The following is a 19299-nucleotide window of genomic DNA, read 5'->3' as shown; positions in this document are numbered from 1 at the left end:
CTGAGGGCTGGTTCACACAGAGGTGTCCCACTTCTAACCCCATATTGTCTAACTGGCAGCAGTTTTCCAGAGTCTTAAGATGGAGATTCCCCCACCCCCTTATCATTCTAGCTGGAGATAACAGGAGGGATTCAACAGTAGCTATGACCCCTCCCCAGCAGTCCCCATACATGAGTGCATGGGGCCCTTCACGCCATAGGCAGCATTCATGTGACAGCACTGCGTGGGAGCACTGGCACTTCTATATGAGGGCTGTAGACACGATGCAAATATACAATGAGCAGGGGGTTGGACCTGATGGGCTTATAGGCCCCTTCTAACTCTACAAATTCTATGATTCTACGTAACGGCCTGCAAGTTACTGCAATTATGCACATAATGGTATGTGTGCAGGTATTCCCCAGGGAGGGGTGCCAGCTGTTACAAACAGCATTCTGGTATTAATGTCACTCAGCTGCAAAGTGCAGCAGTAACTGTCACACACTTACTTGTACCTACGTTATGGAACTCCTATGACATCCATGTGGATCCTACACCGAGTTACACAAGAGTTTTGATGCCAACTGAGGACCTTTTCATTCCAGCCATCCTACGGCCCGACTGATGCTTTATATGCCTCTGTCCCGTTTTTGGTTCTTGCTTTTACGTGTTTTGTTGATCTACCATTTATTATTCTTGGATCCCTGCACCGAGCAGGGGGTTGGACTCAATGGCCTTATAGGCCCCTTCCAACTCTTCACTTCTACGATTAATTTGAGCTACTCTTAATGTTGGTTGTGAGCTGCTTTCAGCTGCAAAAGCAGGATAAAAATAATTTTGAAAGAATACATGTAACAGGGAGCATCAAACCACTAAGGGGATAGCTATCAGTGAATCCTAGTCTTTTATTTAACTGCCTGCAGCACCTAAGCCTCTTCAATGTACCATGTCAGTGCCATAGACGGGCGAGGTCATCTTGATTTCCCAGAAGTGTTGCCCGTCCGCGAGCTCCTTGTTCCCCTGAATGGCAGCCGTGCCACAGCTGTAGACCATGTGGAAGTTCACCTTACGGTTGTCACAGGTCAGCAGTGTTGCGGCCGATTTGTTCAGGTCATCCCATACCCAGTCAAAATCTAAATGAGAACAGTGGAGATGGTGTACTTTCCAAACAGAGACATGGGGAAAATCTCAGCTACCCTACTCAAGCTGCATCTATCAGTAAGCTCTCAACTACCCTGGCTGTGGTCTGAAGGCACATAAGGCCAGCTTCCTGCTAAAGCTAAGCAGGGTCAGGTCTGGTCAGTGCCTGGATGGGAGACCGCCTGGGAACCATATGTAAGGGTTTCTATTATGAAAAAGAAAGGCAGGGTATAAATGTAGCAAATAAATAATAAACTAAATACAACTCAAATGAAGAGCTATTTGTGATATTATAAATAAAGAGCACTGATGTAGTGAACCTGTGCATGGACGTTACCATTTTAGCCTGCAGATAAAGGTTCTCAGGACTGAATGCATCTGTATTTGTTCAAGTTATTTAATATCCAAGGCTTGTTGCATTTAAAAGTGGGATAACAGGAAACATGGATTTAACTTGTGAAACTCCATGTAAAAAACTAGCATGTTGGAGAGAGGGCTTCTTGGCCAGGGCTGTGGAGTCGGAAGCAATTTGGGGTGGAGTCGGAAGAAACGTACCAACTCCGACTTCAAAATAAATTTTGATTGACAATTTTTTTAAAATATAAATTCAAAATGTCAAAGAAGCTTCCCATGAAGTTAGCTGTAGTTGAACATTTCACTATAACTCAAGATGGAAAACGTTTTGTGTGTCAGTGTATGACACAGGACCCAGATGAAGACAAATGCTGTGATGCCAAGATCAGCGCATATTCAGGCAGCGATAAAAATGCTCCTATGAGAGCTTCCAATTTAAAAAGACATTTACAGACCTTTCGAGGGCTGTGGAGTTGGAAGCAATTTTGGGTGGAGTCGGACAGTAGAAAAATAGAGGAGTCGGAGTTGGGAGTCAAAGGTTTGGCGTACCGACTCCACAGCCCTGTTCTCAGCAGCATAGCCTTCGTCCCAACATGCTAGCTCCCCATGTGCAAGGATTTCTGCCCACTGTTCCCTGCAAATCAGGCAAGTTTTAAGTTTCCTAGAAGCCCTTTCGAGAAAGGTCAGCCTTGGAGTGGAGTTGGTGACCCTATGGCCCTCCAGATGAAGTTGGGAGTCCAACTCCCATCAGCCTCAACCAGTGTGGTCCATGGGAGTCATAGATCTTTTCCTGGTCCCTTTCCCACACAGAATTAAGCCAAACACATCTGTGGCCCATCCATGATTTCTTTTAAAAAGGCAGAAGAACAGAAATTTGGGAGCTTCCTTACATTCATCTTCCTCTCCACACTGGCAGTTCTTGATCCGGTGAATGGCATGGAGGTTCGAGCAGTACGGCGTTTCATTCTGGTTCTCACAGTTGCAGTAAGACTCGCCAGTCACAGGGATTGCTGTGGGTATGGAAGGCAACAGAGACGGAGATTCTGGCTCTGAATCAGAGTCACTATGCTGCCCGGAGGAAAACAAACAAACATACTGTTAGGATACACTCTCCAAAAAGCTCAGAACCATGTCATGTTCCATTCCCAAGGATTTCTCTATTCAAGAGAGGTGTTGTTTTTAAGCTAAGTTATTTTTATTTTTATGTACGCCCTCTGAAGTCAATACTGTCGACCTTGCCTTGTACGAATAAAGCCTTGCCAGCCTCGGAGGATTACTGGATTCAGCAAAACCCAGGATTAGTCACAAAGAGTGACTGAAGTGGAAAAGTTTGGTTCTGTGTAGCCTTTGATATCTAGAGAAGTTGCATGTGCAAGCCCTCGACAGATAAGAGGCATTGTTTGGCAGCCAAACAGAAAAACCCATAAGATGGGGACAGACACCGAGATAGCATTTGTTTAATCTATATAAAAGCACAGAGCAGGAATGGCAGGCTCTTCTTCTCTCTTGGGGGAAATGATACAGGAGAGAAGACCCATTGATACTAGTAACTACTGGCAGCGATACACTGCTGCAAAACTCCCAATGAGTTAGGATAATTTAGCTTTTAAGTGACTGGTTAGAGAGTATAGGAGAATACTGTAATATAGTATGAAGTATGACTGCACTTTTACTGATGCTTTAAGCTGTAATCCTATACCCACTTATCTGGGACTAAGTCCCACTAAACTCAATAGGACTTCTGTACAGATGTGTACAGGTTTGCACTGTTATCTTATTTCCTTAACTTACTCTTTTTGCATTGAGTTTTGTGCTTTGATAAACTGATTAATTCAGTTTGGCTAGAGTCAGTGGTCCCTCTTAGTGGTTCAGCCTTACTGCACTGCAGTGCCATTTCAAACCCTGATTTTCAGCTAGCAGCTGCCCTCCAGCATCTCAGGCCAAGATATTTCCCTGGTCTGCTATTCAAAAACCTATTAATTGGAGTTGTCAGTTGAATCTGGGTCTTGTGAACAAAGGGCATGTGATCTATCACCAAGCTATGAGCACACCCTACACTCTGAAGACATCAGCTGAAGAAGGAAACAGGCTTCATCCATCTACCACAAAACAGACGTTCACTTTGTTTACCACACCTGTTGGTTTAATTCCATTCCTGGGTAAAAAAAAGGTCCAGGCTAATTCTTTCACCCAGATGAGAAAACATGGAAGTGGATTAATGTAAGCTCCCTGCTCAGTCCACAGGCTCAACATGAGTAAAGCTCTAACATTCCTGGTCAAAACTGCTAAATGATGTGCCAGGTGTCTATTTCCCCCAACAAGATGAACACTCAAGTATCCAGATGACACTGGGTCTTAGCTTTGCCGTCATACCTGCCCTTCAGAATCATATGACCAACCATGGGATCCAGTGGCCAATGCTACTGCCCGTGAGTCTGCATCACAGTGTACCCCACTCAGGACGTAGTGCCAGGCTCTGCTGTTGCGCATACGGCGTGCCATGGCGTATTTGGAGAGGTAATCTGGAAGGCAAAGAGATGTTACTCAGGACAGCAACAGACTGAAGGTTTCAGTCAACCCTTCCCACTTTGCTATTAACTGTACAATAAGAATCCTCCTTCAGACACTCATTTATTATTTATAGCGCATAACATGTACTAAGTGCTGTCTAGTCCCTGCCTGCAGGCTTATAATCTAATAACAGATGCAAAAGGAACAGAGAGAGGGAATAGGAAGAGGCTATATCCAGTGTAATGGGGAAGATCTGTGGTCAAATCTCCACTCATCCAGAAAGCTTAATGATCCCTAGGCCAGTCATTGTCTGGCAGACTTAATATCTCACAGGGCTGTTGCAAGGAAACATGTGCACAGCCTTGAGTTCTTTGGAGAGAGAATGGGGGAAATGCAGTAGCAAAAAAATAATGCTGAGCAAACTCAAAAGAAACAGAAACAAGGTAATCTGGTGTACTGTGATAGTTGCTAGTTTTGTCCAATGTCACACGTGGTATCTTAAAACCAATTTTTCTCCACTGAAATTACTCCCTACAAAAGTGTAAGACCAAACCATCTTAGAGCAAATGGCTAGCAAAAAAAAAAACACAGCCTGCAGAGGGAGGGAGAAGTGACCCTGTACCCTACATCAAATACAAACTTTCTAACTTTCTTCGTGGTTTTAAACAAAAAAAATCAGTTATCACCATAAATGATACGAGTCTACGCCATTCCTGAGTTATTCTTTGCCATTTATTTGCTTATGTCTTTAGCAGAATAAGACTTAACAATCACGCTAAATCAGTTCAGCTTTATATCTAGGCCAAGAGATGATGACAGCTTCTATTACCCAGTTTCAAACCGGAAGATACAGTTCATGGCTGAACCGCAAACTAAAGTTACGCACTTTTAGCCTAAAAAGCTCAGACCTACACAGGCCTTTTCCCCAATATAACTTGGGTCCAACATGATTAACACATATTGTGTTAGGTTAAAACATCCTCCTATACTCCCTCCAGCCTGTCTACTGAAGAGACAAATTGTTCTTGCTCGTTCCAAGTTTCACAGCCATTCATTGCTACCAGCATCTGCTGGTTATCAGTAGATCCAGAGGTCCTTTGTCTGTCCAACACCAAAAAAGAGCAAATAATTTTGCAGGGCTACTCCTATCAGTTACTGATTTGCACACACTCAGTACTGCTTTTATAACCCCAAGCACTTTTTTTCCAGGAAAAAATAATAGTAGCATCCCTGTTTCCATTTCTCTCATAAACAAACCCTTATCGGCATCTCTCCTAGCCTTGTTTTAACTTCTTACATCCACTGGGTTTCCAAATGATGCCTCTCTCTCCTCTTCTCAGCCAAGTTCTCACATACGCAGCTTTTCTGTTACAACAAAGGCAACACAGATCCAAACTTTTCCACTGCAGTCATCAATCATGGCTAATCCAAGGGTTCACTATATCAAGCAGTCCTCTGGGTCTGGGAGTGCCACACTGGCACTTTACAGCTGCTTAGCAACCCAAAAAACGGGAAGTTCCAAGAATACTACCCAACAGTTGCTGGCATTCTTCCCTGTATTGGTGCAGTTCTGAGAAGTGGCAGGAGTGTAAGGGAGTCCATTTCCACTAGTAGCCATTGCTAACTCTAAAGCAAGCATTGGCAGACTTCAGGTTTGGGACACCTAGTTTGTTTAGTAGAACCCCAAGGTCCACCAAGCAGAGCAAGGTGCAAAATAATGGAGGTGGAGGAAGGGATATTTGAAGCTAGATACAAAAAGGCATGTAGGAGAATGACTAAAGGTTTTTACCTTCAAAGGGAGTGTAAAATAAAATTTAAATAAACAAACCACTGGTTGGCAGGTGATTTTTATGAATATATTCACAAAGCAGCTTCTGTCACTTGCTGATTTTTAAGATATTCAGTACAGTTCTTACAATCCAAATAATTTGTAATGACTTAGCAGGATGAGGCCCTGAAAGGTGCCCCAGATGAACATTCAGTATATGGCAGCCCCAGTTTTGGATCTGCCCAACACAAGCATCACGTAAAGAACACCGGATGGGCATAATGCAATTAAGGTCACTCAGCTCAGTGATCAACTGAGGCACTCCAGGCAGTTCAGAAGATCATCAGTTGAGCTACCCTGTGAGAAAAGATTTCTGCAAGTAGACTTCAGGGTTGGGGGCAATTATAACAAAATCAGTGTGGAATAAAGCAAACTGAAAATGCACCAAGACATTGCTGGCAAGCATCAAGAGCCCTGAAGTGGAGTCTCCATGGCAGACAATAGACTTTAACCAGTAAAAAGAAAAGAGAACTGCTTCCCTCCACAGTGGGATGAGCCTACTGGTGCCATAAAGAGGGAGTTCCAGTGCACAAGCTGCTTGAGCTAGAGGACAGAGCACTGCTTCAAGAGGAAAAATGTTTTCACATGCACTTAGACAATACAGAGTTACAATCAACAGCAGCTGGAAAATGCCAGGGTTGAAGGGGGGAAGTCTGGACAGCTGTAGCCAGAGTGACTCCTGTATGTCACAGAGGGCTGGTTGTCACCAACCTACAGTCCCAGATAGCTAAAGGAAATGCCAGTCTCTTACCTAAGGCACCCACAAGGCTCAGTGAGTAGTATGCAATGTGACCACAGAACAAAGATATCAATTATGGAGTCATAATCCATGGCCAGTTTTCTCCTTAGACAGGATACTACTGTCCAAGAGTTTCTTCCTTTAACATATTTAAGAAATTAATAGCAACCTTAAACAAAAGAAGGGATTGCATAGTATGTAATGACAACCATTACTACTTGCAGATGGCAATGCCATCTCATGCTGCAGTAGTGACTTTGTGTTACATACCTTTTGACACACATGGAGGTAGAATATGGCAAATTTACACAGTGTGCTCTGTCAGCAATTAAATTCACATCTTCTTTATCTCAGCGCAAAGAGGAGAAAGGGCATATCAAAGCCATCCAGGAAGGCCATTGAATCAGGTATCTTGGACCTCAATCCAACATAATACACAACTGTACCATGCTGCCTCAATACACAATGCTAGTTTCACCAAGCTGAGAGAATCCAAAATATACAGGGAGTTCAGCCCACTGGACAGAATGATTCATACATCCCTTGGACTATGTTGTCCATATACAGGTGGGATTCTATCCTGGTTCAAGTCCATTTCCCATGATTCATTGTGCAACTGGGCTAACTAAGAACAACCCCACATTATGCAGCAATCATATTCACTTCAGATACATTAGTATTTAGCACAGAAGTACAAATGACAGTTGCCTGTTCCCTCAATACCTGCATTCATGTTTCTAGAAACCTCAAGAGAACTGTGGCTACCAGATACACATACCTGTCATATTTGATACATTTGCTGTGGGGAACACCAGTGCCCTCAGTATAAACACAATTGTTGTTGCATAAGAATGAGGCTGCTCTTAATCCAGACTCCACCTGACAGATAGGGCTGCTGTGTTTCAGACTCGCAGGAGAGGCGTACGGCAGCACCTTGCAGTTTTAAAACTTTGAAACATTTTAACTTTATCAATTAAAAGGTGCCTAAAGAGGAAGAATCAAGTACTGCCCATACACAGAGATGGGTAATGTTCACATACATTGCTTTCCCATTCCCCAAAAGTGGGGTAAACACTCACAAACTGCACTGTTTCCCTTCCCCAAATATGCAAGAAAACGCCTCTCACACACAGACAGTTTCTCCTCCTCCTCACCTACATCAATATCCCACCCAAGCACTATCAGTTAAACATGTTATTACAAATACATACTACCCCCTCTAAATGCGGTGTATATATAACTTGTCCACCCACATACAGCACACACATGCACAAACCCCTAAACCTCTAGCCATGTAAAGCCAGGGCTAGGCAAACTTCAGTCTTGTGCAATCAGTTTCTTTCTTTTTACTAAAACCCACATGTTACACTGACACATCTTAAACTTACAAAGAGCATATACCCCAGTTCTTTTCATTTAAGGCCTAGCCAACCGCCATTTTTATTAATTTCACTGACAGCATTTCTATGCACCATTCCAAGGATCAAAGTGTCTTACAGAAACTGGTTAAGTTAAGGCAATTTAAAAATCAATCAAGCTACTGCTTATCAGGAAAAGTATGCCTGCTATATATTAGACTGCTGCTTTTTATATCAGCATTTGGCTTTTTCATATGAATTTTTTGTCTTCTGTTCCATTCATCTCATGAAAATTGCTCTGAGGACTTTATGGGTAGAACAAGTTACTTCCAAGAGATAAAGACAGCAATCCAGGGGGGGAAACATGCTACAGACTTGCCAGAAGGCACTAACCAGATAGAAAAGAGGTACCCTGCAGCCACACCTGAACGCCGGAAACAGGTGTGGCAGAAGAAATTATCCTGTGACAGCAAAGGAGATCCTGTAACCATCTAGATTCTGCTGGACTACAACTCCCATTATCCCTGTCCAATGGCTATGATAGCTGGGCCTGATGGGAGTTGAAGTCCAACAACATCTGGAGGACCACAGATCCCCGTCCCTGCCTTACAGAATTGTGCTTTAAGAGTTGGATCTGAAGAGTGGGCGGGGCTCATACACATTCAGGAAGAGAGCGGGGGGTTTCCCTAGATGACCCCCCCACTCCCATTTTCCTAACAGTTTTCCCCATGGTGTCAAAACTTCCAGAAATTTCACCCCTCTGTTGAACCGATAGCAAGTACTGTATTTTCTACAGTGGCCAGATTTTGAGGTGCACAGAAGTGGGAGGCAGCGGGGGGGGGGCTTTAACAGACCACAAAGGCCTCGCCCCTGCATCTTTAGCAGAATCACACACACCTCCCAACAGTCTTCAAAGAAAAGAACCCACAAGGGGCCAACCCTAGGCTCATTACAGCTAAATCATGATTCCAACAGTCTTGCTTTTTTTTAAAAAAAATCCAATAACTGGAGAGCTGAGTCACTCTGTGTCGGCCAAAACCCCAAGAAAACGCCTCGTAAGGACGGAGGGGGGGAGAATCATGACACCAGTGTCCAACTAGCCCAGCATTCTTTGCAAGAACTCCCAGCAGGCACCGGGAGAGCGGTCCCGCCAGAAACCGGCCAACGGTCCACTAGAGTCCGAGACGCGTCCCACCCCAGCTGTAGGCCGCAGGCTGGGTTTACCACCACCCCATGTATATAAACTCATTCTCCTCAGCCAAACAGCCGTCCTCCCTACTTACTTCAGCCGGCTAGTCACGGAGTTTCCCAGCCCCTCAAGAACTAGCGCGCCAACGTTCCTCGGCGCCGCTTTCCAGCTTTCGGCGTCCCGCAAGCGAGATATAAACAATCCACGCTGCGCGCTCCCACCTCAGCCTCGCCCATTGGCAGCTCAGCTCCTCTTTCCTCTCCACGTCTGTTTCCTACCTGCGTCACTCTCTTAGTTTTGCTCCTCCCGCCCTAACGGAAAGAGAGAGAGAGTACCATCTTCTGATTGGGTGTTTCCCTCACGAGACAATTTCCCTTCCTCTCTACCCAGCATTAGCGGCTGTCAAATTACAGGAACTGTAAGCCCTGCGTAGTGGCGTCACGAACCTTCTCCTCATTGGTTTGCTGGAGAAAAGTCCTATCTATCCCTCCCTCTCACGGCGGAGGAGGACGAGGAGGCTCTTCCTTATATGATTGGCTGAGAAGTAAAGGGGCCAGTAAGTGGGGGGGGGTTGGACGAATGCTGTCTCATAGGACGGCAGAATGGTAAAGAGGCCCAGGATTGTCTTTTTTATTGGTTAAAGCTTTTGTCACTCAGCAGCGGACGAAACAAGGGGAGCCCAGTTGCCTCTTCATTGGTCAAGATGCATGTCACTCAATGAGGGACGGGGCAAAACAGCCCCCATTTGCTTGTTAATTAGTCAAGCTTCTTGTCACTCACTGGAGGAAAGCGGAAGTTGGAGGAAGATTTGAAGCAACATGGAGGAGGAGGCGGCAATGGAGGGTGAGTGGCTGATGGCTCTGTAATGCACTTTGATTGGGAGGGGATGTTATTCGGCTTCCTGTATCTTTTAACATCTGTGTTGAGAAACAAATGTTCAACAACTGCAATGTATAAATCAGGGGAGCGGAACCTTTGGCTCTCCAGATGGTAAACTACAATTCCCATCAGCCCCCCACAAGCATAGCTAATAGCCGGGGGTCGTGGGAGCTGTAGTTCAGCAGCATCCACAGGGCTAATGGTTCCTCATACCTGGTGCAACTGCACAAGAGGTATAAGCTGCACCTGTTAAATGTCTGCCTGATGTTAAAAGGCACAGGAGCCCTGCTCCAAGAAATTGGAGCAGGGATGGCGAACCTGTGCCCCGACCCTAGCCCAGAAGCTGGTTGATTCCAACTCTCATCTCTTACCATTGACCCTGCTGGCATGGGCTGATGGGAATTGGAGTACAACATCTGGAGGGCAACAGGTTCTTCATCCATAGTGTAAATCGTGTGTTTTGCCACTGGTCAAAGTTGCCAGTATGTATTGTCCTTGTTTCAGAGCTGCTTTTTATTTTTAAGCCTTAGGTTCAAATTCAGTCTCCTGTGGATTTGGTCTACAACATTATAGTGAGCCTATCTGCTCCATCATCTCTCTTGCCCCCAAAGCTTTTGCAACGTGGGACTGTATCAGGCACTGCACTCACAATCTCCTTTATAATGTTGCTTGTACAGCTGAGGTATTCAAGTTGGTCTCTGTTTCACCTCTGTCATTCATTGGCGATCACTCGTGACCGAGTAAGATTATCTTCCAAAATAGTCATTAACAGTGGGTCCGTAAGTGACTGTGGAGGCCAGTCCTAGGTCCGCACAGCCTCCCACAATGAGGACATAGGTTTCCAGATGGAAGACGGTTGTGATAAAGATTTGTTTGATGTGCCTTCCGCTTGGCTCATTTCTCCCTTTCACTCTGTATTCGTGCTTCTTCAAAGTCCATAGCACCTTTGATAATAGCCAGCCTCCATTTGGGACACTCATGGGCCAAGACTTCCCAGTTCTCGATGGTCATGTTACATTTTTTTAGATTATTTTTAAGGACATCTTTAAATCTCTTTTGCTGCCCATCAATATTCTATTTTCCATCCTTAAGTTGGGAGTAGAGTAGCTGCTTTGGAAGACGGTGATCAGGCATTCAAACAACATGGCCAGTCCAGCGAAGTTGATGGATCATTGTTTCAACACTGATGGTCTTTGCTTCTTCCAATACGCTAACATGAACTATCTTCCCAAGTAATTTGCAGAATTTTCTGGAGGCAGGAATCTTTCAAGAAGTTGGGAGTGGCGTTTATATATGGTCCATGTTTCACAGGCGTACAGTAAGGTCGGTAGTACAATGGATTTGTAGATAAGCAATTTGGTCTCCCTGCGAATATCCTGATCCTCGCTCTACGCTTCATTCAGGAGAATGCAGCACTCACAGAGCTCAGACGATGTTGAATTTCAGCGTCGATGTCAGCTTTTACAGAGAGATGGCTGCCAAGGTGAGAAAAGTGATCAACATTCTCCAGGGTCACTCCATTTAGCTGGATTGATGGTGCTACAGAGGGACTAGTTCACACCTGCTGATGAAGAGGCCAAGCTTTCTATATGCTTCTGCAAAGACATTTAGGATAATTTGAAGATCTTCCTCTGAATGTACGGAGACTACATTATCATTGGCGTATTGAAGTTCTACAACAGAGGTTGTAATTACCTTACTTTTTCCTTTCAGCCTACTGAGATTAAAAAGCTTTCCATCTGTTCAATATGTGATTTCCATACCAGTGGGAAGTTTCCCCTCAACAAGGTGTAGAATCATGGCAATGAAAATGGCAAATAAGGTCGGAGCAACGACGCATCCCTGTTTTATGCCTGATCCCACTCTGAATGCATCACTTTGAGAGCCATTGTTATCCAATATTGTCGCCATCATGTTGTCATGGAGGAGTCACAAAATATTCACAAACTTATCAGGGCATCCAATTGGTCCAGAAAGCAGTTCGGTTTACAGTATCAAAGGCCTTAGTTAGATCAATAAACACCATATATAGAGGTCGGTTTTGCTCCCGGCATTTTTCTCAAAGCTGTTGTGCAGTGAAGATCATGTCTACTGTCCCCCTGGAAGGGCGGAAACCATTTTGGGATTCGGGGAATATGTCTTCTGAGATAGGTAGGAGATGATTTGCAAGGTTCCTTGCACAGATTTTATCTGCAGTAGCAAGAAGAGAGATACCTCGGTAGTTCCCGCAATCTGTTCTACCACCCTTCTTAAAAAGAGTGATAATGATGGTGTCCCTAAGGTCTTTCGGGATCTCCTCCCTCATCCAGATCTTTTCAATGAGCTTGTGAAGTTGTTGAAGGCCCACCTTCTTTAAAGACTTCAGCAGAAATCCCATCAGGTCCACTTGCTTTGTTATTCTTCATTTGTTTGATGGCTTTACTGACTTCATCCAGATTTGGGGATTCTGCAAGTTCGTCTCTGGTTTGCTGTTGAGGAATTTGTGAGAAGACCTCACCAGCCACAACAGAGTTACAATTAAGGAGGTCGTGGTAATGCTCTTTCCAATGCAGTGCAATAGATTCTTTATCCTTAAGAAGTTTGGTACCATTCTTTGAGCGTAAGGGATTTGTGGCATTAAAAAAGGCCCGTATATCATGAGTATCTGCAAAATGTTGGATTTCTTCAGCTTTCTCTGTCCACCAGGCATTCCTAAGTTCTCTAGTTCTTCATTGGACCTCAGCCTTTGCACTGCCATAGATTTTCTTCTTAGCAGTACAGTCAATGTCATTCTGCCATATCCAGAAGGCCTTCCTTTTCTTGTCAATGATATGTTCAATCTCAGTATCATTCTCATCAAACCAATCATGCTGCTTCTTAGTTTGGTATCCAATGGTTTGTTCACATGCTGCAATGATGGAAGACTTCAGTTTAATTCAGTGTTCCTCAAGCATTATTTGAAAACAAGCTCATTTAATAGGATCTTGGAGGGCATGGGTGTTCATTTTATGTTTTGGTTTTCTTCCTTGGAGCCTATGTTGAGGAACAATATTAATGGCCAGAGTGGATCGAATTAATCAGTTATCTGTCCACCAGTCATCAGCACTCGTCATGGCCCTGGTGAGGAGTCCATCATGACGATCTCTAGCACAGACAATTACATAATCTAGTAGATGCCAGTGTTTCAACCGAGGGTGCTTCCATTAAGTTTTAAATTTATTTTTCTGGGGAAAGAGCGTATTTGTAATAACAAGATTATGCTCTGCACATTTAGTCAGAAGTAGAATTCCATTCAGATTGCTGTTACCAACTCCTTCTTTCCCAATGGTTTCTGGCAATAAATCAAAACCACGCCAAACTCTTGCATTGAAATTGCCCAGGAGGATAATTTTATCCTCCTTAGGTATCTCTGATAAGATGATATCCAGCTGGGTATAAAATATTTCCTTGATGTCTTCATCAGCATCTAATGTTGGTGCATAAGCACTTATAATAGTTGCCTGCTGGTTTTTGGCGAGTTTTAACTGGACAGTTGAGAGAGCTGCTCATTAATGCCAATAGGAACTTCTGACAAGAGCTTCACAAGATTATTTTTAATAGCAAAGCCTATTCCATGTATTTGTCATTCTTGTTCAGGCAGTCCTTTCCAGAAGAAGGTATAATCTCCTTTTTCTTCCTTCAGTTGTCTTTCTCCTGCTCTTAGAGTTTCTTGGAGTGCTGCTATGTTGATATTGAAACATCTCAACTCCCTTGAATGATGGCAGTCCTGCATTCAGGATGTTCGCTATCTGCATTGTCCAGCAATGTCCGTATATTCCATGTTCCAAAATTCAATTGCCTTTTGCAACCACTAAGTGGTGACCCCACTGGACGCAGTGATCCAGTCAGGGAGAGATGAGGCAGACTATGCTTAGGGCACCTTTTCTATCCCCCTCCCCATACAGGGTGAGCAGAGTGGATCCTGAATAGGACTGCTCAGTTGTGGATACAGCTGCTGAACTACCCAACTGCCTCGGTCCTTCAGCCAGGACGACTGATTCTGTAACCACCGCTCATGTGCTGGTCTATGACTAGGGGCTTCCGGATTTCACAGTCCTGCCCCCGTCGCTAATTGCCACAGGACTTTTCTTTTTGTTTTGGAAGATGCCTGTGTGTGAATTTGTTTTATGTGGGGAGATCGGCGCACAACAATCAACACACAATCTTGACAGAAAAAGGCTTTGATCCAATGGTATGGCTGCCACAACATTGGAAGTCTTTTATTTGCTGCAGCCTTCATCCACCTTCACAGCCATTGTAACATACACATTGTTATCCTCTTCCTGTTCTGCCGTTGAGGACATTCTTGGATCGTTCGTTGTCTGGTTCCTCTCCCTTGACCTTACTGCCATGGGTGACCCTACTGGGAGTATATGACTCCCGACGGCATCACTCACAGGGTTCACTGGAACACTCAAGCCCACTCACCGCTGCAAGGTGACGATCCAGCGAGGGGTTCACCTCTGTTATGGGGTGTGAGACTGCAGTTGCCATCAGCCACCAGGTTGTTAACTTGCCTTGATCTCAAATGGTAATTACTAGGGAGATTGGTGCTAATGCATTCGACCATGTGGCAGATCAGATCACTTGTATTTTAAACATTCATAGTTGGCTTCTACTTAATGCCTGCTGCAGCAGCATAGCTAACTTGTGTTTTCTGAAAACAGTTATATGTTATGGAACAATACAAATATATCCAGGACAGTTATGTAGGGTGGGGTGGGAAATTTTCTGGTGTGGAAAATTCCCCACTGTCGTATTTTTTCACACTAAATTGTACATTTTTAGAAATGCATTGTTTCATTAAAAAATAATTACAATTAATGACTGATATTAATTGATATCTTATCAATTGGATAAGTCATGTGGCAGACGCCGAAGGGGACTGGCGGCAGAGCTACCAGGAAGAAGAGGGGATTACTATCGCCGACTCCTGTCTCCTCGCAGTGCCACAGCTGACGACGCCCTTCCTCAGAACGAGAGGAGAGGGCTTTTCGTGAAGCAAAAGAAGCAAGGCTGCAAAGAAAGGCTGCTTTCCCCCTGCCTTCCTGGCAGCCAGCCTGCCTGCCTTTCTTAGCTCCTGATTCAATGCCATCCCCCTTTAAAAATTATCCTTATTTGCAAAGCCGTCCAGATCTCACCATTGGCCCAGACGGAGCCAAGGAGCAGTGAGGAAGCTCAGGACTTGCTTGCCCCCCATCTCTGAGGCGAAGTGTGTGTCAGCGTTCCCACTTTCTTCCACCTACACTCCGCCCCCCAATTTCTCTCTCCAAGACGCTGCAGCACTTGAGAGCTTCCCCCCTCCCATGTGCCCAAATGCATGCATACTTGCAGATGCTTGCAGGAGGGGCAGGTGTGTTTGTGTGTGCTGATCTATCTTCTGCTCCACTCTTGTTCCCCAAGTGCACACTAACCGAGTCATCAGTTCTGATGATCACCCCAAGGCCTAAAAGCACTAACCCCGCTCCTCAATCTATCCACCCTTTTGTCTTCACAGTCTAGCATCCCCACCACTATCACATTGCTGCTTCATTATTATTATTATTTTGAAAGCTCAGCAGGTTGGTCCACACACATCAGCTGAAATGTATTTGTTTAATTATTATTGCATTTCTATCCCACCTTTCCCCCAAGTTGCTCAAGATGGTGCATATGTTGCCCGCCCTTCCATTTTATCCTTACACCAATTCTGTTAGATAGGTCAGGCTGAGAGACTGTGTTTGGTCCAAGGTCACCCCCTGGACTTCATGGTTGGGTAGGGATTTGAACCTGGATCTTAGTTCAACACTGTAACCCACTGGTGTTGGGAGACAGGACTGTACATCTTCAGACTGAGGGGGGAGGGGTATACCAATTTGATTGGACCTTTGCATTAAGAAAAGAAAGCAACACCTACCTGTCTACAGGGAGCTTTTAATGGAAAGGGATATTTGCAGATGTGATTTTGCCATGCACCGTTTTTTCAATTACCATAGACTAAAATTACAGTTACTGGGGGGGGGGGGTTCATGAATTTTTTTGAACTTACAAAGGGGGTCCCGTACTCATAAAGGCTGGGAAGCACTGTTCTACAACAAAGGCTCTTACCATATATGGAGCAAGAAATGCCAGATGTCCAAGCTGGATTTAGAAAGGGAAAGAGGCAGCACCACAGATCATATCGCAAACATACGTTGGATAATGGAATGGACCAAGGAATTTCAGAAGAAAATCACCCTGTGCTTTATAGATTACAGCAAGGCCTTTGACTGTGTAGATCATGAAAAACTATGGAATGCTTTAAAAGAAATGGAGGTACCACAGCATCTGATTGACCTGATGCGCAACCTATACTCTGCACAAGACGCTACTGTAAGGACAGAATATGGAGAAACCGATTGGTTCCCAGTCAGAAAGGGTGTGAGACAAGGGTGTATTTTATCACCCTATTTGTTAAATCTATATGCAGAACATATCATACGGAAAGCAGGATTAAACCAAGATGAAGGAGGTGTGAAAATTGGAGGGAGAAATATCAATAATTTAAGATATGCGGACGATACTGGAAAGTTTTTCCTTCCACACACCTCCTTCATCTTGGTCCAATCCTGCTTTCCGTATGATATGGTCAAGAAATCAGAAGAAGGCTAGGACTGGGGGGGGCAGCTAGGAGAGAACTAGAAAAGGTCCTCAAATGCAAAGATGTATCACTGAACACTAAAGTCAGGATCATACAGACCATGGTATTCCCGATCTCTATGTGTGGATGTGAAAGTTGGACAGTGAAAAAGGTGGATAAGAGAAAAATCAACTCATTTGAAATGTCGTGTTGGAGCAGAGCTTTCTGCATACCATCGACTGAGAAAAAGACAAATAATTGGGTGTTAGAACAAATTAAATCAGAACTGTCACTAGAAGCTAAAATGATGAAACTGAGGTTATTATACTTTGTACACATCATGAGAAGTTGTGATTCACTAGGAAAGACAATAATGCTGGGGGGAAACAGAAGGGAGTAGAAAAAGAGGAAGACCAAGCAAGAGATGGATTGATTCCATAAAGGAAGACCTGAACTTATAAGATCTGAACAGGGTGGTTTATAACAGATGCTATTGGAGGTCACTGATTCATAGGGTCACCATAAGTCGTAATCGACTTGAAGGCACATAACAACAAGTAGGACTTCGTTGAATAACACCCATAATTACTAAGTCCAGCTCAGCCAGCTGTGTACCTTAATTGTCATGTCAGTTTCCACTTGTAGGTTTTATAACTATTAGCTGTGAACAAATAAAACTTGCAATAATAAAATTGAAATAACCTAGCTTTTCCAGCAGACTTTTTACATTTGCCTTATGAAATTTGCCTTGGGCCACAGCAACTCTTCTCAGACTAAGGAATTAATCAGGAAGTTCCTGATTCCAGTCTCCCATACAATGAACGCTCCAGCTTGCCTTGGGCAAGCTACACTCTCATAATCTTTGTATCTGTAATATGCGAATAATACTGCCCTACTTTACAAGACTCTTTGTGAGGATTATTGAGATTATGTATGTATTTATTATTACTACTACCACTACTACTACCAGTAGTACTGCTACATAAAGTTGGGAGAACTGAAGTGTGAAAATTACTAATTTTTCTGTGGAGCCAGCAAGAATGACTCACTTTTATAGTTTTATTCCTCTAATTTTATGCCATAATGCAGAAATGGGGAGCCCGTGGCCCTCCAGATAGTGCCTGGGGCTGATGGAAGTTGGAGTTCAGCAACACCTGAAGGGCCACAGGCTCTGCATCCCTGCCTAAATGTATGTATGTGCGTATTGTGCTATATAATTATCTCAATTCTTACAAAAAGTCCCCAAAGGATAGCTTTAATAGTATACAGAAGTCCATGGTTTTTAAAAGCTTATACAATCTGTTTTCACTCCTTCCTTTCTCTTGCTCCATAGTCCCCAAATTAATTGCATGGATTTTAGTTGAATTAAATATGTTGTTGTTGTTGTTATTTATTACATTTATATATCACCTTTCCTCCAAGGAGATCAAAGTGGTGTACATGGTTTTCCCCTCTCCATTTTATCCTGACAACAACCCTGTGAGGCAGGTTAGACTGAGAGGCAGTGACTGGCCCAAGGCCACCCAGTGAGCTACATGGCTGAGTGGAGATTCGAACCCTAGTCTCCAAGGTCCCAGTCCAACTCTCTAACCACTACACCACACACACTTTTATCATATAATTGTTGGGTAGAATTACTGCAGTGTATGCTTACAGTGTCAGGATTACAACTGGGGAGACACACATTCAGATCCTCACTCATCCATAGAGCTTACTGGATAATCTTGGCCCAGTCTTCACCATAACCTGCATCACAGAGCTGTGTATCGTAGATATAGAGATGAGCAACAGCTGTCTTTAAGGAGAAAGAATGTGTCAGAGAGGTGACTCATAGTTGGAGTTTAGTAACCAAGTATGTGAAGAAGGAATTAAGAATTTCAGATCAGGGAATAGACCATTACAGTTAAATAAATTGCTTGGCAAAGGAGCAGAAGGTGATGTTAGTAATTCAGAAAAGGTCCAATAATTATCTTGTCCATTTTAATTATTCACTCTTGGTTTATTTATTTATGTACTGGTGCCCACTATAAATATTGATTGACATTTTTACATTATTAATAGAAGAAATTATAGGAATCATTCTCGGATGAGATTTTGTATGTTATTTTTGTACCATTATGATAGATCTATATCATGTATCAATTATATATAATTATACACATATCAAGACGGGTAATGTAATATATTTAAGAATAAAATAATAAAATTTAAAAAGAGATGAGGAACTTGGATGCCCGCATAGTTTCTTGAAGGAAAGATGGGGTACAAATCCGATAGATGGATGCCCTCTTAATTTTCTAGCCGTACTGCCCCAGACATCCAAATTGGTATTAGTTCCTCAGTAACTACCACTACCATGTTCCCTATCCCTTGTCTTTACACCAGTTTAAAAAAATGGTTGCCATCCAGGACACTCTTGTCTGTGAACAACAGCTGACAAGCTTCAGCTTGACTTAGTATACTGGTGCCTTTCTCCAGAAATATTTGGATCAGGCAATTTTGGCAGTGGAAGGGACAAAAGATCACCCCAGGGTTACCTTTGGTGGACTTCCTGATGACTTCTGCCAAGGTCATGGTAGGCTCCATCTCCGGTGGGACTTGCTGGCTCAGCTCATTTTGTTCCCCAATAGAGTGCCAAGACTTCCGTTTCTCAGTATCCATCGTTTAATATCCTTTTAAATGTTCAACGTTCTCTGCTGAGGAGAT

At 43.7% G+C, this 19299-nt stretch overlaps 3 protein-coding genes across 7 annotated transcripts in view; 2 read left to right on the top strand and 1 right to left on the bottom strand.

The window, feature by feature from the left end:
- LOC133371915 (tudor domain-containing protein 7-like) overlaps nt 1–19299 on the top strand; it is a 158521-nt gene that overhangs the window by 59672 nt on the left and 79550 nt on the right. The window lies entirely within an intron of this gene.
- The window catches only part of SPSB3 (splA/ryanodine receptor domain and SOCS box containing 3), a 24441-nt gene extending 5142 nt beyond the window's left edge, over nt 1–19299 (bottom strand). Inside the window, exons 1-4 of one of the 4 annotated variants that reach the window (XM_061599580.1) lie at nt 19131–19299; nt 3847–3995; nt 2364–2541; nt 925–1112 (exon numbers count right to left, since the gene is read on the bottom strand). In XM_061599580.1, the coding sequence (XP_061455564.1) occupies nt 925–1112; nt 2364–2541; nt 3847–3995; nt 19131–19254 (639 nt within the window). In that variant the 5' untranslated portion in view covers nt 19255–19299. The other 3 variants (XM_061599583.1, XM_061599582.1, XM_061599581.1) reach the window with 3 other exon arrangements.
- Nucleotides 9641–19299, top strand: part of NUBP2 (NUBP iron-sulfur cluster assembly factor 2, cytosolic) — a 30373-nt gene continuing 20714 nt past the window's right edge. Inside the window, exon 1 of one of the 2 annotated variants that reach the window (XM_061599585.1) lies at nt 9641–9941. In XM_061599585.1, coding sequence (XP_061455569.1) covers nt 9917–9941 — 25 coding nt within the window. In that variant the 5' untranslated portion in view covers nt 9641–9916. The remainder of the gene's footprint in view (nt 9942–19299) is intronic. The other variant, XM_061599584.1, reaches the window with a different exon arrangement.

The sequence above is a fragment of the Rhineura floridana genome, chromosome 17 (assembly GCF_030035675.1).
Source record: "Rhineura floridana isolate rRhiFlo1 chromosome 17, rRhiFlo1.hap2, whole genome shotgun sequence".
In the NCBI taxonomy this organism is placed as follows: domain Eukaryota; kingdom Metazoa; phylum Chordata; class Lepidosauria; order Squamata; family Rhineuridae; genus Rhineura; species Rhineura floridana.
The sequence above is the reverse complement of the archived record's forward strand: the minus strand, read 5'-3'. Positions and strand labels throughout refer to the sequence as shown.